General features: G+C 51.7%; 1 protein-coding gene across 2 annotated transcripts; it reads left to right on the top strand.

Moving 5' to 3' along the window:
• Window positions 1-466: 466 nt before the first annotated feature.
• On the top strand, window positions 467-24,432 carry GOLGA3 (golgin A3). Of its 2 annotated transcripts, none has more exons than XM_016203161.2 (23): window positions 467-1,423; window positions 2,655-2,813; window positions 5,026-5,138; window positions 6,140-6,795; window positions 7,179-7,290; window positions 7,581-7,887; window positions 9,154-9,356; window positions 11,148-11,285; window positions 11,890-12,051; window positions 12,354-12,722; window positions 14,000-14,077; window positions 15,244-15,507; window positions 16,277-16,371; window positions 16,717-16,933; window positions 17,387-17,530; window positions 18,051-18,248; window positions 18,901-19,017; window positions 19,255-19,394; window positions 19,926-20,058; window positions 20,266-20,388; window positions 21,043-21,207; window positions 21,972-22,135; window positions 22,665-24,432. In XM_016203161.2, the coding sequence occupies exons 1-23, from the start codon at window positions 1,291-1,293 to the stop codon at window positions 22,882-22,884; spliced, it is 4,410 nt and encodes a 1,469-aa protein (XP_016058647.2). In that variant the 5' UTR covers window positions 467-1,290; the 3' UTR covers window positions 22,885-24,432. The 2 variants fall into 2 exon arrangements, with proteins under 2 accessions (XP_016058647.2, XP_087684777.1); XM_087828651.1 differs by having other exon boundaries at window positions 2,655-2,933.
• The last annotated feature ends 101 nt before the right edge of the window (window positions 24,433-24,533 follow it).

Here is a 24,533-nt window from a genome sequence, read left to right as displayed (position 1 = left end):
GGTCTGGATTTGAAGCCCAGACATCTCTGCCAAGCCTGTCGAGGCTTCTCAGCAGTTCACTCTGTGTGTTGGTCTCTGTGTACTCCCATCACTAGTCATTGGCTACATGGTAGAGCAGGTGATGTCAATCCCCATGGTTGCCTGTTCATGGGACAGGGTAAGAAAATTTTCAGAGCAAATGCCCCTGGAAGAGCAGGCACACCTATGTCAGCCCTCCTTGTGAGGACCACTGCTCCACTCTTATCCAAATGTGTGGAATTTGTAAGCTGGAGAGGAAGTCTTGTAAAGTTTTTTCCTGAACCATGCGAAACACAGAACAGTGCATAGGATAATATGAAACATATTTTAAAGGAAGTAAATACCAGCATTCCCACAGAATGAGTAACGGCTAACTCCTTACCTATTACAAGGAAACAAGGTGGTAATGTCCTCCGCCACTTTACAAGCCATAACCAGTTGCCAGAGTGTGCAGAGTTCTGTTCCCTTAAGCTTGGCCTTGCAGGATGGGCTAAACGACGCTGGTCACCTCCTGTGAGATCTCTCTCTGCCCCCATTCCATGGTGGCTGCCTTTCCATGTCCTCAACCGTTCTGCTTCCCCAGCGCAGAGGACAGTGACCACGTTCCCACAGCTGGTTCTGAGAGGTGGCCTCAGCACCTTCACACCAGGTCTCCTGGAAGGGGGAGCCTGTGAGCCCTTTGAGTGTTTAGGCCTGTGTGTCCTACGCAGAAGTCCCTGGCCACATGTGGCTATTTACACCCAAATTGATTAAATTTAAATTGATAAGTAAAAACTCAGTTCCTCAGTTGCCTAAACCCTGCCCCCAGCCCAGTGGCCACCTGTGCCAGTTACAGAGCTTCTCTGTCCTGGCAGGATGGTCTTTGGCCTGCACCAATAACAATAATAAGCACCTTTAGGAACAGGCCTGGGTGTGGCTGGTTCAGCATTTATCCTCAATACCTAGGAAATTGTATGCGCTCAAGAATTTTTGTTGAATGAATAAATCTGTATTTGTTTCTTATATATATGCAAATTGGGAAGCAAATATTAATCTTGGAATTGTTACTTCAAATCTGGCAATGAAGTTCCATAATATCTTCTTCCTATTTTCCCTCTTATCAGGTATCATGATATTACTCGGTTTGATTTCAAGCCATTTATGAGACCCTAAATCTCTCAAAAATGGAAAACATAGTGCCATTCTTCCTGGGGGATCCTGACTGTTGGTGATGGCAGAGCTGAGCCTGCCAGTAGCTCACAACGTGTCAGCCCAGTCTGAGTGGTCCTGACCATGGACGGAGCATCGGCTATTCAGGGGAGCCTCTTGGAGGATGGATCCCACAGTGGCACCTCAGCCCTTCCTGATGCCCTCCCAAAGGCCCTGGGCCCACAGGCACCACCTGACCAATGGAACAAAGCCCAGCGTAAGTCACCAGGCACTGTGTGTACTGCTGACACTCTGCCTTTAAACAAGAGGGCATGGATCAGTTTGCATTTTGTAGGGAGACCGTGGTGTATAAGACAATGAACTTTTCATTCTAAGTGTGTTTTTAGTAATCAGATGAGTGTCTTTTCTTAGTTGATGCCAACTTTAAATCAAGTACCATGCGTGTTAAACAGAATAGGAACTGCTCCACTTTCTGCCCCAGCAGGGTGGGACTACAGTGATTTCCCTTAAGGTTTCTGTGGGTGTCTCTCACACATTATTGTCCCCCCACCTAGTATTCTACCTTTCTGCTTGGTTGGCTGTCAGAATTTTACTAACTGGGGTCCAGAAAAGCCCAGTAGTGATCTAAGGATTATCACATTTGCACATTAGCTGATGGGTTATTTGTTCATGGTAAGTACAGGGTAAATTATTTGCTGAGTCTTTATGACCAATTCTGGTCAGACAATACAAACACAAGCACGTGCGAAGTTTCGTCATTATTTGTTTATCCATAATTAGGCTTGTGTTTGGAAACAGTCTTGTTTATTCGGCCTTCTCACTTTTAGGTATTTTTAAAGTACAATATGATGCTCTATGATGCTCAATAAATACTTTGTTAACATAAACTGAGCTTGATATTGGTATATTGTCCTCTTTGGATAAACGTGGGCCTCTACCTGACAGGTGTTTGTTGAGCAGAAGCACAGACTTGGGGCTCAGCTTTGCCAAAATCATTCTGATCAGCTAACCCACCTCTTTGCCTGAGATTTCTCTTTTTGGAGGATGAGTTTATACTTTGAAATGAGGCTGTGGCTCTGATTAGCACTGTGGTTTCCGACACCCATTAGAAACAGTGTCAGCTATGTTTTAAGCATTTGTTTTCTTTTGCTGTCTTGTTAACACAGACTTTCACAAGATTTCTCATTGGTCTTGTTTAAATGAAAGAAATTTTTCTGGTTTAAATTGTTCAACCAGAGTGTGAGGGTGAGGGCATTCCACAGAAGAGGATAGCAGGCTCTGAGCTGTCGAGCGGCCTGTCTCATGTCCCTGCCCACAGCAGGACAGCCAGGGCCTCATGAGCAGATGCAGGGTGAGGAGATTGCTCCTGCTCAAGTCACCAGGTTCTCTTTTGTCCTGTTTTAGCTGTACCTGCAGAATGACCTGATGGGGTGGTTGCCATCGTGATGGCCCAGCATTGTGATGGCCCAGCCTGCCTTCTCTTCCAGGTGCCAGCGTCACGGTGGACAGAGCTATGGCTGAAGGAGAAAGCCCAGACGTGCCCAACGAGGGGGACGCATGTCAGAATGGGCCGACATCACAGCTCCCAGGCCCTCCATCGGCGCTCAGTCCCATCAGGAGCCCAGTGGGTCCTGATGCCCCTCCAGGTGTGGCTGGTTTCCATGACAACCTAAGGAAGTCTCAGGGGACTAGTGCTGAGGGCAGTGTTAGAAAAGAAGCTTTGCAGTCTCTCAGACTCAGTCTTCCTATGCAAGAAACGCAACTGTGTAAGCATCCGACCCTGCGCCACCCACCCAGCCTTTCCCCCCACCCCCTCCCCTACCCGCCATCCCCATGTCCCATCAGCCACCACCTTCAGAGGCATTCTCTTTTGTCCACATGTTGGACTGCGTTTATCAGATGGCTCCATTTTAGAGAGAGAATACACATCTTCATGGTCCGATATCAAGGGATTTAAAGGGCACATCCTGGATGGTGAGCAGGAAGCCCATGGAAAATTAGTTTCAACAGTTACACTTTCTTTTATGAATTATTTTAATCAGTGTTGATTTTGTGCTGATCCTTGGAGATTCAGAGGTGAACAAGTCACAAACTGGCAGCCTGTGAGCCCAAGAAAGTGCCAGGCCATTGTCTAACCCTTTGTTCTCATACGCAGACATACACTTTTACACAGTGGGGTCATATCACCCCTCCAGGTTGGCCACATTCTCACATGACCCTACATAGGCCTCTGTAAACAGACAGGGTGGGGTCATTGCTTTTTTAGACGGGCTTTGTTGCTCCCATCATTGCACGTTTTCTCACACACACTGCCATGTGGACTGGCCCGGGTCGTCTGCTGCAGTGCGCATCTTGTGCTCACCACAGCATTGCCGCTTCAGCTTCTGGGGCTGCGTCCCGGGAGCAGGCCTCTTGGTCTAAAGCAAATGGCATTTTTATTTTTTTCCCTCCTATGTAGTCATATGGTTATACCACTAACGACCCATGAGAGCATGCTGTCATCCACCCCTCCTGCACCCAGACACTTTCTTTTCCACTACACTGGCCTGGTGGGTGCACCCTGATGCTTCCTGTGACTCTAATGTGAACCTTGCACTTGCCTGATTGCTGGAGGGCCTGGGCCATTCGGCCATTCCTTTCTGTAAATTGTCTTTTCATATATTTGGCCCATTTTCCTCTGAATTGCTTGCCTTTTTCTTCACAGGCATCATTTTGTTAAGACCACAGTATGTTTTAAAAATTTCTAGGAACTCGTTGTCAACATTTAAGTCAAGAGACATCATGTAAAAGCCTGGATTCCTGCTCTGAGGAATATATGAATATGTGAGCTCTGGCCTCAGGGTGCCCACATGGCAACAACCTGCGGCTATGTGCTACACTTCTTGGGGAGTGTTCACTCATGACCCTGGCTCTCAGGCTGTGGCCCTTGTGTTGAATTTGCAGATTTAGGTTCCTTGCCTGCAGCCACAGGCCTCTGGGTTTCTGACATCTGGACCACTTAGCCTTGAGAGAAGTACTAGAGGTCTGATAAACGCACAAATTAGTGATGACATTGGTGAATTTCTAAGGAAATTATTGGAATTCCAGTGCTCAGGTCTTAGGGGTTATTTAAAACAACAGCTACTATCTTGTCGTAATCAGCATCTGAAGGTGGTGGTGTCTATGAAGTGGTTAAGTGAGGACATTTATCTGCTCTCATCAGATATTCCGTTAGCAGCCTCCAACACACGTGTCTGCTGCATGTGGCAGAAACCTGCACCTTATACCATTTTACTCACTGTCCACCCTTTATCACCCAAAGTGAAACTTTTCAGTTCAGATATTTTAAATTCTGTTATTGGCCAGAAGTATAACATGACTCATTATTGCAGGAATTTAGGTAAGCTGTGTATCAAATCATATCTCCAGATGTAACTGCATAAAGAAAGCACGTTTGGTGTGACACGCTCACGTGGCTAGTGTCATTCCATCAAGACAGCTCTTCACTGGTTCCTCTGGAACCTCAGAGGCCAGAGTTAGAGCTCGGTGAGGGCTCACCACAGGCACCGACTGAGTTCAGTTCTTTTGTTACTAAGGGGCAAGTTGCCCATGTCCTCTCGTACCCGCTTGGTGCTGTAGGGAGCCCAGGCTCAGCATGGCCAATGCATCTTTTACTAGATGGGTCCCTCTGGCGGCCAGTGTCCAGGGCTCCACAGTTTTTCTCCACCTGGAAGGAGGCCTCTCAAACTAGACGGTGTGCATTGTTCAGAAGCTAAATCATATTGGTAATTAAATGCAACACAGACAAGCTCCTGTCCTAATTTGTCCTTTGTGCCCTGGTGCTTCCTGAGTTTCTAAGTGGCTGTCTCCCTGCCGCAGGCTCCATAGAGGCTTCGCTGCCCCTGGAGAAGGAGGAGCAGGTCCGACTTCAGGCTCGGAGGCGGCTGGAGGAGCAGCTCAGACAGTACAGGGTGAAGCGCCAGCAGGAACGAGTGAGTCCCACTCTCAAGCAAGCTGCTGGAGAACTTCCGTGTAACAGGCCGTGATTAGTCAGACGCAGTTCTAGGATCTGCTAGTTACTTCTCTGAACCTGTCTGGAAAGTTCATTTCTCTCATTTGGTTCCCAGCCCTTGGGGAGTTTCCACCAGGGCCCTGGCTCCACCCCGTCGGCTCCTCTTGCCTTGAGCCAAGTGCCTTCTGTCCCTAAGGCTGCTATCTGGGGAGCAAACAGCAGCACTTGGGGGTCACTGCTTGTGCTTGAGCAGCCAGCAGTCCTAGGCCTCTGAGGAGAAATGGTGTTGTGATGTACATGTTGGTAATGCCTTGGGAAACTAGAGAATCAACTAAAAGTTATAAATTTGTAAAAATATAAAATTATTAAAATAATTAGGGTTCAGAAATTTGGTTTAAAAATACAAATATTAAAAATCAATAGTTATCCTAATAGGACCAGTTACACTGTTAGTAGGAAAAGGTAGTATTTGTCATAGAGAAGGTAAAATATCTAAGCATTAGATTAAAATGGTAATGAAGTGGTTTAGAATCAAGATGAGCGCTATGTAACTTCCTTTGCAAGCAGTTATGAATAGGTGGAGGGAAACAGCTCATTATCTTCTAAGTAATTATAGATTTAAGGTAGTTGTAGTTCAACAGGACTTTTTTTTTATAACTTGAAGAAAATTAAGTTTATCTAAAAGTACAAACATGGGAATGTAGCCAGAAAAATGTAAAGAAGGCGTGAGGAGGAAGGACTTGCTGATAGCTGCTTTTAATTGTAAAGCAGTCACAGTCATTGATGGCATGTGCTTAGGTGCTCCCTGGACGGGACTCTGGACAGTGAGACTGCAGAGAACAGCAGGCCAGGCTGGGGAGGGGGGATGCATGCAAGGGGTGCTTGTTTGCCCTGGGAGGGAATGTCATCTGTGCAGCCTGTCGGGGGGCACGTCTTGAGTGCTGCTGTCAACTTCAAACTAAGTGTTTTGCTTCTCCTCAGTCCAGCCAACCTGCAACTAAAATGAGACCTTTCAGCACACTTGATCCTGAACTCATGTTGAACCCAGAAACCTTACCAAGGGCCAGCACTGTGGCCATGACAAAGGAGTATTCCTTCCTGCGCACCAGTGTGCCTCGGGGGCCGAAGGTGGGCAGCTTAGGGCACCTGGCACATTCTAAGGAGAAAAAAAGTTCCAAATCAAGCAAAATTCGGTCCCTGGCTGATTATAGAACTGAAGACTCAGACGCTGGGAATTTGGGTGGAAATGTTCTGGCCACAGACTCCACTAGGGGCTCCCTGAAGCAGAACCGAAGCAGCGTGACAGCAGTGGTGTCTGAAGTCAGCCTGGGCCCTGAGGCCGATGACCTGGAGAACTCGTCCCTGACTGGAGACAACATGTCTGAGGCCGATGGGAATGAGAGTGACAGCTCTTCCTATAGTGGTGTCTCCACCCGGGGAGTGCTCGGCCTTCTGGTGAACAGTGCAGGTAGGCGTGAAGCCTCCTACGTGATCAACGGCCAGGAGATTGCCGCCAGTTCCCTGGGCCAGTTCCCGTCCATCACGGATGTCCTCCAGGCCGCTGCAGCCGAGCACCGAGACCGGGGCCCAGAGGTCAATGGGGAGACGCGGAGCCGGACAGACAGCATCTGCAGCAGGTGGGTGAAACACCTGATTCATAGTCCTTCACGTTTCACTTACACACAAATCTTTTGCTTTGTAAGAATGGTTTAGAGCCGCTCAGCCACCGTCTGTGATACTAGGACATCCTGTCTCCCAGCATTTTATGTAGACCTGCCTCTAAAAGAGCACAGGTGCTCACCCTGTCTCACATCTCCATACAGGAGTTCCAGCCACGTGAGGCTGAACATGCCCAACTGCAGTTGGGAGTATTTCCAGGCAGCTCTCCACTGGAATCTTTATTTACTTTAAACCTTTGGGGGAGAGTAACAGGGGTATGAGGTTTGGCGAGTGTGGACAAAGATAAAGGTAATGATCACGGGTGCTCCCTCTGCCTGACCATTTGTGCCTTTTCCTCCAGTGTGTCCATGGAAGGCTCTGTGGCTGAAACTCATGATGAGATGTTGCAGATTCTTAAAGAAAAAATGAGACTTGAAGGACAGCTAGAAGCCTTATCCCAGGAGGCTAGTCAGGTATGGGGTGTTTGGTGGACATGTCATGTGCCGTGTGCTTCCTGATCATTGGGTGGAGTTTCACTTGTTTTTCTGAATAAGCTGCAGCACCTGTCTGGAGAATCCACCTTCTCTGGGGTAACCGTCGTGTTAGACGATGGGGTAGTTTGGAAAACATGGTGCTTTCCTGGAAAGCTCACCTGTCGGCACCTTTTTTGTCTTGCTAGTTAATGTGGCAGCCTTCTTAATGCACAGGGTGGAAGTGACTGAATTTCCTGGCAGTCATTGTAGCTGTTTGGCCATCTTTCCAGGCACTAAAGGAAAAGGCAGAGCTGCAGGCCCAGCTGGCTGCCCTGAACACACGGCTGCAGGTGCAGGAGGAGGACAGCCACAGCAGCCAGCGGAAGCAGGATGCGCTCAGTTCGGAGGTGGACACCTTGAAGCAGTCCTGCTGGGACCTGGAGCAGGCAATGAGCGACCTGCAAAACACACTAGAGGCCAAGAATGCCAGCCTGTCGTCCTCCCACCACGACCTGCAGGTGGCAGAGGAGCAGTATAAGCGACTCCTGGCCAGAGTGGAGGAGATGCAGAGCAGCATGCTCAGCAAGGACAGCACAGGTGGGCGCACTGGCCTGGCGTCTGGGGGTTTGACCGGCATGTGGGGTGCACCTCAGATGCCTGCTCTGGGGATCAGCCTGTTGTCACATGAATGTGCTGGGGGTTCTACTCCCTTCTGATTTGTACACGAGGTGCCCACTTTTCTGCATGTGCATCAGGGTGGCCTACATCTTAGAAGTGGACTTTGACCCAAGTCAGTCATCGTTTCCCCTCACTGCCTGTGGCATCCATCGCCGGTGGGCCTGGAGCGGCCTGCTTGTTCCACAGAATTGCAGGTCTGATTTAAAATATGTAAAAACCTACCTTAAGTTCAGCTGTGGTTCTAGCTAGATCCCTGTGGGGACCGCCTATGTATGGAATGACATGTGAGAGAATAGTGGAGTCCAGGGAACCCGGGCAGCAGGCCATGCATGGAGCACTTGGGGGTGCTCCACATCCAGACAGGCACTGAGAAGGCTGGCTGCCAGCTCGGCATCTCGGCATTGGTTGGATGTCACACCCTGCAGCACAGGCTGTGTAGATGGGCCTCTGCTGGCAGAGTGGCCATCTGGGAGCTGGGAGCAGCTGGTGGGGCTGCTGTGAAGGACCATGTCTCTCAGTGTAGAGTCTTGGCCTTAAGGCTTGTGACACTAGGTGTTAGGTCTAATGACATAAAAAGAAAAGTGACAGACTGCTGTCACAAAGGCTTTTTCCTGACACTAGAAAAAGAGCACACCAGCTAAGAAACAACATGGTAGACTGTAGTTTTTGAACATTCTACGATACCCAGTTCCTCAAAAAAGTTATAAAATTGAAAAAGTCCTGAACACAAAAATAATTTTATAATTCTGGGTTGCCAGGCTTGACCTGACTAGAGCTCATCGGGCAGCGAATGGATCTACACTCACATGAGGCGCAGTGACATTTTTGGCATTTTTGTGCACTTTCATGTGGTTTGCTGTTTACAAGGAACCTGAATCACTGTGGTGTTCCTAAGTGCAAGGAGGCTGCGATGTGTTCTGTGGAGAAAATGTGTGTTGAGCTTCATTCCACGTGAGCCCTGGTGCTCATGAAACATGTAGGTGACAGACATGCCTGACAAGGACCAGTTGATGAAATGTTGTGATGAGAATCTAAACCTGCATCCCCAGGAGCCATGGCTCAGCACCGAGACTTGGACGGGCTGGGTCCCTGCTCTGCAGAAAGGTCGGCCTGACCTGGACATTCAAGCACAGCTGCGGGCTCCTGCTTTAGGCTGGTCTGAGCGCTGTGCTTTCTTGCTTCTAGTGCACGACCTGCGGCAGCAGATGACAGCCTTGCAGAGCCAGCTGCGGCAGGTGCAGCTGGAGCGCACAACGCTCACCAGCAGGCTGAAGGCATCCCAGGCGGAAATCACGTCTCTGCAGAGTGTCAGGCAGTGGTACCAGCAGCAGCTTGCCCTGGCCCAGGAGGCCCGGGTCAGACTGCAGGGCGAGATGGCCCACATCCAGGTATGGCCCTGACAGCACTGGGGAGCTCACACTTCATGTCCCATGTGGAGCAACTGCTTTTCCCTAAATTAAAAAGACTTCTTTTAGATTTCACAGGTACATTTTTTAAACATCTGCTACCCACCTGTGCCCCACACCCATCCTGTACAGTAAGCACCTTTGTGACCAGGGGATCTCATAGCCCCTAAAAATGCCCCTCTCTGGAGCATCCTGTGTTCTTAGTCTGACTGCTAACTCATTGCCCTGTGAGGGTGCCTCTCAAATCCACGTCTGCCCAGTCCCTGCCTCCCTGTGACGTTTCCAACACGCACAGAGCATAGCCTGGGCTCCCTTCCCAGCTGGACAAGGACCAGATCCTCCCTTTTGCTTTGGGAGCTGGCGCAGGTGCGAAGTCGCGCTGGGGCTGCTCCTTCTGGGCTGTGTTCTGCTCTGGAAGACTCAGAACGCCAGCAAGTGGCTGAAATGCACTTTGCAATGAACCTCAGTGTTTTGGACTAATTGGGTTAATCATGAGGGTGACGAGTGGTGCCTCCATCGGCCTCAGGCTTCCTTTTGAATTTAGCTGTGGATCTTGTCTCCGCCCCTCCTTTTTTGTCCAGATAAAATATCGAGAGTTAAAATTTTATCACGTAGAGGATGTGAAACACTAATTCCACCAAATGCTCCTTTTTTAAAAAACCGAAGTCAACACATGTACAAAGCAGAGGTTTTCTTAAATGTATATCACATGTGTAAGCCGAAGGACCCCACAGACCAGCATTGATTCTGCTTACAACATACTTAGAAATAAGTCATTTTACAACTCAGTTTAGTTTTGAAGCTACGGTGCATTTATATGAAGCATAAAGTATTTAAAGAACCCAGATTTATCTAAATGACAAAAGTCAGAAATGGAGTTTGGAAGAGAAAAACAGGCAGAGTCCAGGGAGTGGCAGTTTGAGAAATGTAACTTTTTTTTCAAATCCCCCTGGGACCCAGGTTCAGCATTCCTTAATTAGGGTGTTTACTGCATTTCCCCCTTGTCCCGTAGCATAGACATGCTCTCAGGACCATCCAGCAGGGAGGAAAGTCAGGGTGTTCTTTATTCTCTCCTGGCCTCAAGACATGGTCCCCGTAGATGGCACCTCCCTTGCTCTGGCACTCTCGTCAAGACCCCGGAACACGTGTCCTCCTAGGGGTGTTCCCGTCGCAGACCTGTATATCCTCTAGACTTCTCTTTACTGACCCCTCCTCTGGGCGCCGATGTGTTCAAAGCTGGGCTCCTTTTTCTCGAGGAGACAGTGGTCAGAGGAGGCCTGCCTGACAGCCTCGGTCATACCCTGGGCTGGACTGCCAGTATTATTTCCAAGAATGGCTGGGGCCAGCCTGGTGTGTCCAGGACAGCCAGACACTGAAATATGTCTGGCCACAGCTGGTCAGTTCACCTGACGGGCAGATCTCCAGCACCAGCTTCACCTGCCTTCCAGATGAGGCCCCTCACTTAGGGCTCACAGATGCTGAACCTTCAGTGGGAACTTCTGTGTAGGTCTCGTCACAAACTACATATTCTCAGGGGAATGACCCCTGGCTTCTGGGCTACCAGCCTGCCCCTCTTAGGCACACAGAACCTGCTGGCCCTGGTGTCAGGTGGCTGGCAGGAGGGTGGGCAGTGCAGACCTGTATGGTGGGCTCCTAGGGAGCAGCCTCCCAGGGGCTATCACCAGGCAGACCTCACCCTGACGGCCTTGGGACAGGCTGGTCTGCGCTCATACTTGAAGTCGATCCACTTCCCACCTTTTTTTTTCTTTGCAGGTTGGACAGATGACCCAGACGGGCCTCCTGGAGCACCTGAAACTTGAGAACGTGTCCTTGTGCCAGCAGCTGACAGAAACCCAGCGCAGAGCCATCAGGGAGAAGGAGCACGTGGCCCTGCGGCTCCGGGGCATCGAGGTGAGTGCCCTCTGCCATGGCGTGTGAGCGGGTTGTTTTTGGTGGTTTCTTTGGATTCGGCTTTTTCAGGGCCACTGGTCAAGGGTAAGAAGATACACAAATGCACACATGCACGTAAATGCTCACATCACATGCACACATTTGTGTGTCTTATAAAGTGTTGAAAAACCTGAGTGGTGAGGTGCAGGGCTAAGTTCCTCATGCACACTCTCCCTGAAGGTCAGTGGTACGTTGTCTCCCCTGACCCGCAGGGGCCTGCGTCCCAGCGCTCAGCCCGGCGGTGTATGGTGCTGGGCAGAGAGTGGGTAGGGAGGGAGGAGTTGAGCGTAGTGCCTGTCGGAGAGCATTTTAGAGTCTAGCAGTGATAAGCGTATTCTTGTCTCTGAGCCCTCAGCCTATGCTCCTGTTGAGTCCTCCAGCACGTGCACTGGTTAGGGTCAGGGCAGCTGCCTTCCACCCCGTGGCCCTTGGCTCCTTTGTTTGCAGGTTGTGGACAGACAGTTCTATGGTCGAGGACCCCTCACCACCTGGCAGGTTTTCTGCTCAGTCTGCTGTGGCCATCAGGTTACCCTGCTTTTAAAAATACACTCTCTTCTGGGCCCAGGCTGACATGTTGGACCAAGAAGCTGCCTTTGTGCAGATTCAAGAGGCGAAGACGATGGTGGAGGAGGACCTGCAGAGGAGACTGGAGGAGTTCGAGGAGGAGAAGGCACAGTTGCAGAAGATGGCGGCCTCAGCAATGGCCCTGGAGCAGCAGCTAGAGCAGGCAAGCACCTGCCGTGGCCTCCCACAGGCGCCAGGCCCACATGGACCGGCCTCGCGTGGCTGTCCTCACTGTGTGCATTTCTTCTGGTGTGTTTGTCGAATTCATTTTAATGTCACATCATCAGACCTGCTGCTTTCACAGACCCGGCCAGGCTCTCGCTTCTGCGAGTGTTATTGTACACCAGATCTTTACGTACAGAAGATTGGTTGTTGCAGTGTCCGTGCAGATGGTCTAAAGCCTAAGCATGGGAGCAGTATAAATTCTGGAGCGGGAGGTCATACTGAGTCTAGTCCCTTTTCCAGGTGAAGTTAACGCTGCACCAGCGAGACCAACAGCTTGAGGCCTTGCAGCAGGAGCACCTGGACTTGCTGAAGCAGTTCACTTCGACACAGGAGACCTTGCAGAGCCGGGAGCAGGCCCTTGGTGACCTGCAGGTGCGCTACGATGAGCTGCAGGTCCAGCTGGAGGAGCTGCAGGGCGAGGGCGGATCCAAGGACGACACCATCCGCTTCCTGCAGAACGAGAAGATTGTCTTGGAGGTGGCTCTGCAGGCGGCCAGGAGCTCTGGGGAGGAACTCGACAGAGGAGTCAGAAGCTTGGAAGAAGGTGCTGAGGAAACATCAGAAATTTTGGAGCAGTTACGACAGGAATTAGCCATCAAGTCCAGCCAGGTAATGCCATTTGCCCTCATTTTGTACGAGTCACAATCATGCGTGTGAGTATCGACGTTGTTGGTTTGGTTCTTTCTTTGAACCCCTTGTTTTGTAAACATGAAAGTGTGTCCAGGGCTGGGCCCAGGCTCAGCTGTGGAAGGATCCACTCCTGCTGGTGGTGGGCTTCTGGCCTGCTTTAGCTGTTAGGCACATAGAGGCTAAGAGCTGGGAAACAGTTCTATTTGGACTTTGAAAGTAATGTGCCAGGAAACAGTTTCTGTCCACGGATGACATGGAGCTCAGACAGGGAAAGCTGTGTGGAACTTTTGTCTTCTTCCTGTGTACCTGAGTGGGGGACCCACAGGACTTGGCACAGGATAGTCGTGTCGGTGGGCAGACAGCTGAGTGTCTGGGGTTGTGGACTTGACCTAGCACCCCCACCTGGGAGCCATCATGCTAGCAGCTGATTTGACTTGACATAGGCGAAAGTTAAAAATACAGACAGGGCAAGGAGGCTTCAGGGTATGCAGGAAGTAGAGTTGGTGTCAGAGAATAATTCTGTTCTGATTCCACCCCATAAGCATCACAACAAGAAAAAAATCAATGACATTTTCCCGTTGGGAAGTAAAACTGAGGGAGGCTGTTTTCACTGCAGATGTTGACTGAGCTAAGTTACTTCCTAGGACAGAGGCAGAGGCAGCTTGTCAAGCCGGCAGGGGTGTAGTTATAGGGATTGTGCAAGTTCTTTTGATAAACTTGAATTTGACTTTACCGACTATTGGTAAGAGGTACACCAGCAGACACTTGGAAAGCTCTGGAGGAGGCATTTGTTGGTACTAGGCATTATTGATCATGTCTGAGTTTTACCTGTGGTTTTTTGTTTTTGTTTTTTTTAAAAATATATCTTTATTGATTTCAGAGAGAGAGAAAGAGAGAGAGAGAAACATCAATGATGAGAGAGTCATTGATCGGCTGCCTCCACACCCCACCAGGGATCGAGCCCACAACCCAGGCACATGCCCCAACCAGCAATCGAACCCAGGATTCTCCTGGATCCTAGGTCGACGCTCAACCACCGAGCCACACCCGGATGGGCTACCTGTGTTACTAACGAACACACTGGTAGCTACTCTGTGGATTAAGATGATTATTCTAAAAGTAGTGGGTAGGTGGCATTCCCATCTCCCTGGAAGGTCTTTCAGCCCTGACTTGGGGACTGGAGTGCCCCCATGTCCCTCGTAGGCACAGGGCCCTCCTGGAGCCATCATTAACTCTGTGCACGCCTTCCCTCATAGGTGGAGCACCTGCAGGAAGATGCTGCCTCTCTAAAAAAGCAGATGCAGAAAATAAAGGAACAGTTTCTTCAGCAGAAGGTAAAGTTGGGTTGTTGGTCTTCTTTACATGAAACAAGTGTATGGAAACAGTCTTGTCAGTGGTCTAATCGCTTCATCAGAGCCAGTCGATCCAGAGCAAGGTAGCACCTGGACACCTTCGGGTTTTTGTTATTAATCTTCGCCCAAGGATATGCTTACTGCTTTTAGAGAGGGGGGAGGGAGAGAGAGAGAGAGAAACATCAATGTGGGAGAGACACATTGATCAGCTGCCTCCCCTGTGCACCCTGACAGGGAATCAAACCCACAACCTTTCAGTGGACAGGACACTGCTCACCAACTGAGCCACAGCAGCCAGAGCCCTCAGGGTTTTTTTGTTTTTTTAAAAAAATACATCTTTATTGATTTCAGAGAGAGGAAGGGGGAGAAAGAGAGAGAAACATCCATGAAGAGAGTCATTGATCGGCTGCCTCCTGCACGCCCCCAACTGGGGAGCAAGCCCGAAACCCGGGCATGCGCCCCGACCAGGAATCGAACAGCGATCTCCTGGATCCTAGGTCGATGCTCAACCACTGAGCTATGCCCGGCCGGGTGACGCCTTCAGTTTTAAAGGCACTTGCTTGATTCTCAGGCATGCCCCTCACCCTCCCACCCAAACGTCTCCAGAGTCAGGTGTGTCCACAATGGGGTTGACGTCTGACTATGCAGATCATGCCCTGTGTTCACAGCAGAATGTCACCACCACACAAGCTGAGTTTCTGTTTAATGTGCTGGAAAGTGACCTCACAACCCAGCATTGACACAGGTTGCGGGGCGTGTGGTGTGTTTTTGTTCATGAAGCCCATTCGTGTGGGAGGAATGAGAGTGTCACCAGCTCAGGGTATGAGGAGGGCTGGCCCTGAGGGAGCATGCTGAGTGGTGTGGGCCTGATTACAAGGGGCAGCCTGTCAGCCAGGAGTGCAACTCGGAGAGGGAATTGCCAGAATTCAGAGGAGACAGGCATTTGAGGTGCCAGCAACTGGCTTGGAAGCTCTGCACTTTGCCCAGACTTATTTAGGAGCGGAATAACGGGGTATCTCAGTTGATGGTGTCTTTGGTTTGGTGAGATATATTATCTTTAGTCCCAGGTAAGTGGTGAGCATTTTTGTGTAAGCCGAGTATCCCCAGGGTGGCCCTGCCGGCACTGGCTGCAGCTTCTGTCCTGGCAGGTAATGGTGGAGGCCTACCGACGGGACACTGCCTCCAAAGACCAACTCATTGGCGAGCTCAAGGCCATGAAGAAGAGGCTGGACTCGGAGGTGAAGGAGCTGAGGCAGGAACTGATTCAGCTTCAAGGGGACAAGAAGTCTGTGGAGGCAGAGCAGTTGCGCTTGCAGAAAGAGGTGTCCCAGGTCCAGCAGCAGATGGCGGCTCTCGAAGGGCATCTGGAGTCGGTGCAGAGGGAGCGCGATGAGATGGAGACCCACCTGCAGGTCTGGGGATGCGCTGATGGTGACAGCTCAGCTGTGTGGGGTTCCGTGGTGGGTGGGGCACTGGGGGTTTATCCAGATGACTGGGGCAGGTGGACATACAGCTGTGAGGGCGACAGGCACCTGTAGGGAGGTGGCGTTGATCTGAGCACTGGAGGAGGGTGTCAGCGCCAGGTAGCAAGCTAGGGGTAACGTGGCTTTGAGGGACAGCATGGAGTCCCAGGCTGCAGCAGCTGTTTGAAGCTCTGGGCAGTGGAGCTGGCGAGGGGTGTGGAGCAGTACGGGGGCTGAGGTTCACGCATACAGGTCCCGTGGTTGAGGGGAGGCCAGCGTGCACGTGGGAGCCAGGTGGGGATGGCAGTGACAGCCAAGGGCAAGGATAGCAAGACCTCAGTCCAGAGTCCTGTTGGGTCTGAGGGGCGTTTCCTGAGATGAGAAATGCAGGGACATGTCCAACTAGGGCTGTCTGACATGTGAGGTTTTTGAAGTCCCAGGAAGAGGCCAAGGCCCCTGTACCGGTTCACAGTCAGTCCTGTGGGTGCTGGGGTGCCCAGGAGGAGGGGAGTCCCACCCAGTGTTCCCTCCATCTGCCTGTGCAGCTCAGAACACTTGACCTCTCTGAAGTGGCCATTTGTAAAAGGCAAAGCTCTCTCTCAGGACTTTCCAAGCCCACATGCTCGAGGCAGCCCTGAAACAGGACTGTGTACCTGGGGTGCTTCCCGAATCGGGCAGGTGGGGCTTGTCCTCACCTGTCTTCCTCCCTCCTGTGCAGTCTCTGCAGTTCGACAGGCAGCAGATGGCTGTGCTGACGGAGACCAATGAGGTGCTCCAGGCACAGGTGGAAGAGCTGCGGCAGGCTGCCACCAGGTGAGCACTGGGCCACACCCTTTCTGCTTGTATTTTCATTTGAGTTTTGTATCCTGCTCTTGTTGGGCCCCCACCTCACCCCAGCACATCCCACACGTGCACACATGCTATGTTCGTGTCAGCCGTGATTTATTCGTGAGATTATGTTCAGTGTATTGCTTGCTTTGTTGGGTGGGAGGAGCAGCTCCAGGAACTGGGAGGGTCTGAGCACAGTGCTGGGTGCTACAGGGCCACCAACACTGGCCATGTCTAGGGCTCGTGAATCGGGGCACAGGAGTGGGAGAGGTCGAGCTGGGGACAGGTAAGGGAGACTTGAGACAGTATGTCCCCTCCGCCACCCCTCAGGGCCATCACAGAACAGAAGCAGAGGGTTACGCGGTTGGGCTCAGACCTGAGCAGCGCTCAGAAGGAGATGAAGAGCAAGCATAAGGCCTATGAGAGTGCCGTGAGCATCCTGAGCCGCCGTCTGCAGGAGGCCCTCACTGCCAAGGAGGCAGCCGAGGCCGAGCTGAGCCAGCTGAGAGCCCAGGCGGCTGACGGGGCCAGCAACCTCACGCTGCATGTGCGTACTGCATCTGCTGCAACCCATCTCAGCTTCTCAGGGTGGGGACATGAGGGGCTACAAGCACTTCCCCTGAAATCCTCATAGAACGCTAGGGAAGGGGCAGAGTAAGTGTGTGGGCAGCATTTCTCTACAATTCAGTGTAGTGTCGACGTGACCAGGGACGCGGACTGCATGCAGATCCTCTTGCATAGTCCCTATGAACCTGCAAGTCAAAATTTTCTGTATTTTCAAAGCATTTAACTTTGGTTACTTTGTACATGAGTTGCCGCTGTGCACACAAGGGTTAGCTGAACCTCCTGAAGGGAAGAGAAGGGCTGTGGGTAGCACTCACCTTTCTGTGGGGTCAGCTACCTCTCAGGGCTAGGCGACGTGGGGCTACACGGGAGAAAGGTTAGCACCTGTCATGCCGTAGTGAAGACCGTGACCTGGTTCACCTTGTCCTGCTGTTAGGAGAGAATCCAGGCCCTGGAGCTGGAGCTGCAGACTGTGGGCCACAGCAAGGTGATGCTGGAGAAGGAGCTGCAGGAGGTCATCTCGCTAACCAGCCAGGAGCTGGAGGAGTACCGGGAGAAGGTGCTGGAGCTGGAGGACGAGGTAGGTGAGCTAGTGGTTGCGCAGTGAAGTGGACAGGCCACACTCCTCCAGGCAAGCTCTGGAGCAGAGAAGAGGGGCCCTGGAGTGTCAGAGCCCCGGCCTATGTGCCCAACCTGACCGCATCTCTGGATCTTTAACCACCCAAGTGCCCAAGTGCTAGATCCACCCCCCCCCCCCCGCCACTCCACACACGGTAACACCAGCCTCTAGCAAGGACGAGTGTGTCCACTATCTCCTATGTGCTGGGCATCAGAGGTCTTGTGGCAGCTGTGCTCCAGACTAGTGCACTCTTATTGTTAAGGATGCTGGCTAAGACAGGCTGGACCTTTAAAGATCCCATTTGACTGTCAGGCCTTGAGACAGGCGCAGCCCCACCCGATGTGGGTGCAGGGTGCCTGTCGCTGCTGCATTTTAATGTCGCATCTTTTTCGGCTGCATCTTAGCCGGCTGTCCCTTTCCTGGGGAGGGCTGCTCCACTCACCAGAACAGGTGACTGTAACTTCACTGGGATCTGCCTCAGCTTCAGGAATCCAGAGGCTTCAGCAAGAAGATAAAGCGCCTTGAGGAGTCGAATAGGAAGTTGGCCCTGGAGTTGGAGCACGAGCGAGGGAAGCTCACTGGCCTCGGACAGTCCAACGCGGCTTTGCGGGAGCACAACAGCGTGTTGGAGACAGCATTAGCCAAGAGGGAGGCCGACCTCATGGAGCTGAACCTTCAGGTACTCAGACTCATGCCCCATATGGGAAAAGCCAAGTAGCACTCACCTTACTCTATTGTCTGTGTGGTTATCACAGCTCTGGCAGGGAAAACATGCACACAGGCTCAGGGTCGGCCTGTAGCTGAGTGCCAAGAGAGCTCGGGGTGGACGACTCCTGCTGGGCCAGATGGGCCCTCCCCAGCTCAGGGCAGTTTCCCTGTGTGGAAGGGCCTAACCCCAGTGGGGGGTCTCAGTCCAGACCCTGTTCTCAGCTCAGGCTCCACAGCCTCTGGTGCCTGGGGAAAGCTGAGCATTTCGGGGAAGTCCTTCTGTGGCCATCAGAGAGCTTACAGACTTTTTGGCTCTGGTCCCCCCACCGGTACCTGTTGTATTTATAACCCTGACTTATGTGCATCTTCGTGGCCTTGTGCTTGAGCATGATCATATGATCATGTTCCTGAGACTTCAGTTGTGTGTTTGTGACCGTGTCTCCCGAAATGGAGTCTTCGTATTTCCTGTCTCCTATACCTGGTGCTAACATGTCATGAGGCCTGTGCCACCGGCTGCTGGGCCTCCTGTGTGCCACTAACCACAGTGGCCCATGCTTTTTCCAGTGTCTTCAGGCTATGGCATTGGGTGTCCTCCCTGAGTGGTCCCCTCTGCTGTCCTGCAGGTTCAGGCCATCATGCAGCGCAAGCAGGAGGAGGACCGCCAGATGAGGCAGCTTGTGCAGACCTTACAAGTGGCCCTGGAGAGAGAGAAGCTGGAAGTGCACAGCCTCAGGGAACAGGTATGTGGCAGGCGCCTGACCATGTCCATAGTGCAGCTGTGTGCAGCCTTTGCAGGGCACATTTTCAGCATATGAAACTGGACATGAGCACCTTGATATAGCCTTTCTCTCCAGGGTGTCATCAGCGTGTGGGTGATGGTGAGGGCTGGAGAGCCCTAGTGCCCATCAGGACCAATCAGGGCAAAGAGGATACTGCTCCTGCCTTGGCCCCCGCTGAAGCTGGTGCCCATCTTCCAGGTGGCTGCAGCCAAAGCAGAAGCAGGACACAACCACCGCCACTTCAAGGCCGCCTCCTTGGAGCTGAGTGAGGTGAAGAAGGACCTGCAGGCCAAGGAGCTCCTGGTGCAAACGCTGCAGGCAGCAGCCGAGCATCTCCAGTGAGTGTCCACGGGCAGAGGGCTAGCCGCCAAAGGGTCCCACCAGGGCTCTCCCCCATGTCCAGCTAACACACTGAGCACTCTGAGGTCACTATGTGAGTAGGTCTGGGAAGGAGAAGATGTCTGACCCTGTCTCATGAAGCTTACACTTAACCCTGTGTTTCAGTCCTGATGCTGCAGTCCCCTCTGCACCCTCCCAGCAGTGTAACTGCGAGTCCGTAGTGTGAGGGATGGGCCCTGAGGACTGTGCCCACCTCCGAGGCTCACTGTTGGCTCCAGTGAGGGCAGCCACGAGCCGCATGTGTATAGGGATGCGCATTGGTCCCTGTGACACTGTCCCTCCCACCGCAATCCCGTGGTGGGGGGTGAGGCTCAGTCGAGACAGTGCATGGAACCTCCTAGACAGTTCCTGCCCAGAGTGAGCAGTATGTGAGTCCCACCCAGGACTGGTCACTCTGAGCTGACACCATTTGGGCAGGGGTGTCAGGTTGGAAGAACGCTGTCATTGCATCTGCTTGCTTTCTCTGCCAGGCTTCAGGAGGGGAGACAAGCCCAGGAAGTAGCACAGTTCCAGGCAGAGCTTGAGGAGGCACGCACCCAGCTGCAGCTCCTGCAGAAGCAGCTGGACGAGCAGCTGAGCAAACAACCCATGGGAAACCAAGAGGTGATGTTCATGGTGGCTTTGCATCTCAGCCAACAGGACCGCCAGGGCTGGGCTCTGCTGCTTGGCACACTGAGCCCCTTCATTCCCTGTTTGCTTGCACAGAGACAGTTATTCTGTGGGACATCAAACGAGATACAGATAGAGCGCTTTCTGTGCAGGCAGGCCACTGTGAAATTCTTTTGCTCATGTGACTTTTCCCTCGTGTAGATGGAAAACCTCAAGTGGGAGGTGGATCAGAAGGAGCGAGAAATCCAGTCCCTGAAGCAACAGCTGGATCTGAATGAGCAGCAGAGCAGGCGGGAGCTGGATGGGGCTGAGCGGTCTCTGCAGGTACTGGGCGCACGGCCTAGGGATGTTGGGCAGATTTCATCTTAGGCAGTTGTGACTCAAACCATTACTGCGCCCTCTGTGTCAGTGGTAACAGCGAACTGTGGAGCTGTGTTACCCCGTTTCACAAGGATGTCTGGGTCACACATCTGACAGAGGCTGAGGACACCAGATCCCGGTGCCACATCTGGGCCGAGCCAACATCTAGCTGTGATTGTCACAGCACGTGTGAAAGGCCACCAGTCGGCACACAGCTACACACAGACATCTGGGGGAATCCTGACTGCTGAGGGAGGGTCAGGAGCATGACTTACACCTGGTGGCTTGACTAACACCTAGAATGGACTTTCTTCTTTCCTCAGTAGCTGAGCCTAGGAGTCACACATGGGATTCCTGGGGCCCGTTGTCAGTGTGGTCAGGGCAGCGACACTGGCTCCTAACAGAGGCCCTGGCACTGGAGTAAGAACATGGGGGACATGAGTGTAACTGCGAGTGTCACAGTCTCTACTGCTGGGAAGAACCAGAGCCAGGAAGGGGCCTCCTACAAGAATCAGTGCCTTACTGCCCCCCCTTAGACTCACGACAAGGACACTGAGACCTTTACAGTGCATTTGAGATCTTTTAGCTTTGAAAACTCTCTGGCTTGACTTCCCTTAGAACATCAAGTCTGAGCTGGAGCTGGTACGGGAAGACCTGTCTGTGACCCAGAAAGACAAGTTTGTGCTTCAAGCTAAAGTGTCAGAGCTGAAGAACAACATGAAGACCCTGCTGCAGCAGAACCAGCAGCTCAAGCTGGACCTTCGACGTGGCGCGGCCAAGATGGTGAGCGCTAAGGATTGGGGTCTAAGGCCTGTGGGCAGGGTGGGCGGGTTCTCAGACACACAGTTGTATGTGACCCACATTCAGCACCCACTGTGTGAAAATATGTGCTAGAAAATTCTGCTCAGACAACAGGCCACCATTTTATTTTGGTGCTTTTTCCAATAGATTGTTTGCTGCTTTTCATGAGTCCAGGTACCATTTTGTTGACTGGGCTTTATGAACCCAGTGAGGCCCTTGTACGCTGTTAACAAGATCCTGGCCACTCAGCGAGCCCGGCTGGGCCGCAGCTCAGGCCCAGGGACCCGGAACCCCGAGGTCACCGGCCCCTCCAATTGCATGCTGGCGTGTGTCTCCCCTCAGTGTTTCTCCATGTTTTCCCAGTCAGGGAAGTAGCTCATATTCAGACCTTTATTACCGTTGTTTGTCTATCTGTGCAAAAAACTTGCAGTGTTAAAAGGGAAGTTGTCTGAGTTGAAAAATTGACTTAATTCCTTAGGGAAAGTAAGAGTCAGGTTAGTGGTCTTTCGTGGAACATTTCGCATGGGATTTCGCATTGAAGGCTCAGCTCCATCCTGAGGCCAGGACTGTGGTTCTGTTCTGTGCAGGAGGAAGGGTTTCTGTTAGGCCAGCGTTTCTTGAACCCCTGTGGCTGCAAGCTTAGTGGGTGCAGATAAGCAGATGTGCCTTCCAGGGTGTGTGGAGCTGGGAGGCAGGTCTGGAAGCACCTGTGATGGCAGAGAGCTAACCCAATACTTTGTGAACAGAGAAAGGAGCAGAGAGGTGAGGCCAGCCCTTCCAGCCCCCTGACGCCGGTGAAGGTCCCGGACTGCCCCGTCCCAGCCTCACTGCTGGAGGAGCTGCTGAGGCCCCCACCCGCCGTGAGCAAGGAGCCCCTGAGGAACCTCAACAGCTGTCTCCAGCAACTGAAGTACGGCAGGCTCTGTTTATGTCGCTTAGTCTCTGAGTCATGTGTGTAACCTGCAATGTCTCTGTTGCAGCACTGAATGCCCACCAGGGCTGAGCAGGTCTCTGTTAAGTGGGGTCACATTGTAAGGTGAGAGTTGCCTGCAGCTAAATGACCCTGAGAAACCCTAAGTCACCAGGACCTGAGCCCTTAAACCTGTCAGCACAAGGCCTTTTGGAGGGCCTGGCCATGTTGGGACATCTTTTTTGACCATGTGAGTCCCCCGACTCTGTCTTCCTTACATTGTGCCTGAGTAGAAGCCCCTGTGTGTGGAGGCTCACGGCCTATTGGCCTCTGCCCAGTGCTGAGAACAGTGTCGGTATTGCTGGTGCAAATAGAGATGTTCCTTTGGTCCATGAAGGCGCCACTGATGTGTGAGCGGACGGCCATCCAGTTGAAACTTGTTAAGCTCCACGTCCATCTTGGGGAAGTGATGGCATCTGTCCTGGCTCCCCTCTGACTGGCCTTCCTACCTTTGCCCCTTGTGTTGCAGGCAGGAGATGGACAGCCTGCAGCGCCAGATGGAGGCCCACACCGTCACTGTGCATGAGTCGCTGTCCTCATGGACCCAGGGGGACCCTGCCGCCAACCCCGCTTCCTTGGGCGAGCATGCCAACCCCGCAGGAGACACAGAGCCACCTGGTCCCAGCAGCCCATCCAGAGAGGGGCTGGGAGCAGCTGCCGCTGAGCAACCCCACGCCCAGTGTGTATAACTGCCCAGACTTCCCCTCACCAGGTTACGTTTCTGCTTCCCTCAGTGATGGAATTTACGTTCTGCATTTGTCTTTACAAGGAGTAAAATAACGGGAGGGAGCCACCTGCTGATCACAACCAGCTCCCCACAGTGACCAAATCCTAAACTCCTAGTTGAGTCTCAGTGATAGTGTTGGAAGGTGTCTGGGGTGATTTGCAGGAGGCGAAACCTCACCAGTGACGTGGACACTGCTCTGCAGCCACCAGTCCTGGGGAACCTGGTCGCAAGTCCACGTCCTCACTTCCCTGTGGGGCCCACAGGGGAGGCTTTACCTCCCCACAGAAGTGAGACTTTATTGCACCTTTGGTTTTTATTTTATTTTATTTTCATAGCCATCGCACCATAGGACGTGTAAATACTGAGAATCATAACCTAACCTTTAAAAAGTATGTTCTCATATTATTTAAAAATGACCTGAATTGTCTGCTTTTTGATTGCCTTTTGAAAATCTGCTATCAGGAAATAATGTACATGTAGGATTAAGGGATGTCAGTCAGAAAATTATATTTTAAGAAATATAATTATTTTATTTACCTTCTAAAACCAAATACTCTTAGAGCATTCTTTCTCGGTTTTGTTCCACTTTACTTTTGAGGGACTTTTTCTTGTCTAAGTGCATGATGCCCAGCTATACAACCCACCCTGCTTGGCCTCACCTGGACCACCCCCAGGCAACACAGCTTGTCCAGGCCAAACCTTCTGTGCCCCGAGCAGTGGTGTCCACCAGGCCCTGTGGTCATCGGAGACATGCTGGGCTCCGTGGTGACAGCCGTCAGGAGATCCGAGGCCCTGTAACGACCAGGCACCATGAGTGCTTGAGGTTTACCTGTACAAATGTCCCATCTAAAGTACTTACACCCAGCAGACACTGACAGACTGTGGGACTTGAAGGCTGCAAGTTTGTCTCCGAGTTTGTTAAGAAAACCTAAAATAATATTTATTGTAATAAGTTAGAGAACAGCGAGGTGGGTGCATGTGTGCCCTGTGTGGCTCTGCTGCTCTGAGGGTGCGGTGACATATCTGGATCTAGCATCACGGTAGCCCGTGTGCTGAGACTTGAGTCTTGTTTGTGGAGGAAATAATATTTTTAAGCTGTCTTTGTTCTCGTATAATATGCTTTCAGAAGGTTCATTGATGAAGTAGTGTTGACCACAAAGATGCTTAGTGTTTCAGAAAGGTTCTCTACAATTGGGACATCTACATACGTGTCTCGTTTGTACAGGGTCACTCTTGAAACAAAACTTGAAAACTCATTATAAATGTGTCCTACTTTTCAAAATAAGTTGGAAATCATTTTTGACAAAATTGGTTTTGTACCATTGGAAGAGAAAGTTGATCATTTATGTTTATTTTGGCTGCAGTGTGCAGGTTTTAATTTCAAAACCAAGAAACGGCACTCAGCCCCTTGCCTCAGTGGCTCTCAGACTCCCTGTGGAAGACCTGCCACTCTTTACTGTGTCCTTTCTCTTAGGAAAAACTACTTGAGTGCACCCATCAAGGGGAAGCCGGTCTGCCCACCGTGTGCGTGAATGTACACACGTGTTCTCTGGCTTCCTGTCATCGCCCCGTGCCACCTTCATCCTTGGTTCCCATCCTTCAGCTCAGCCA

This window comes from Miniopterus natalensis, chromosome 20, assembly GCF_054644295.1.
Source record: "Miniopterus natalensis isolate mMinNat1 chromosome 20, mMinNat1.hap1, whole genome shotgun sequence".
Classification (NCBI taxonomy): domain Eukaryota; kingdom Metazoa; phylum Chordata; class Mammalia; order Chiroptera; family Miniopteridae; genus Miniopterus; species Miniopterus natalensis.
This window is presented reverse-complemented; position numbering and strand designations above follow the sequence as displayed.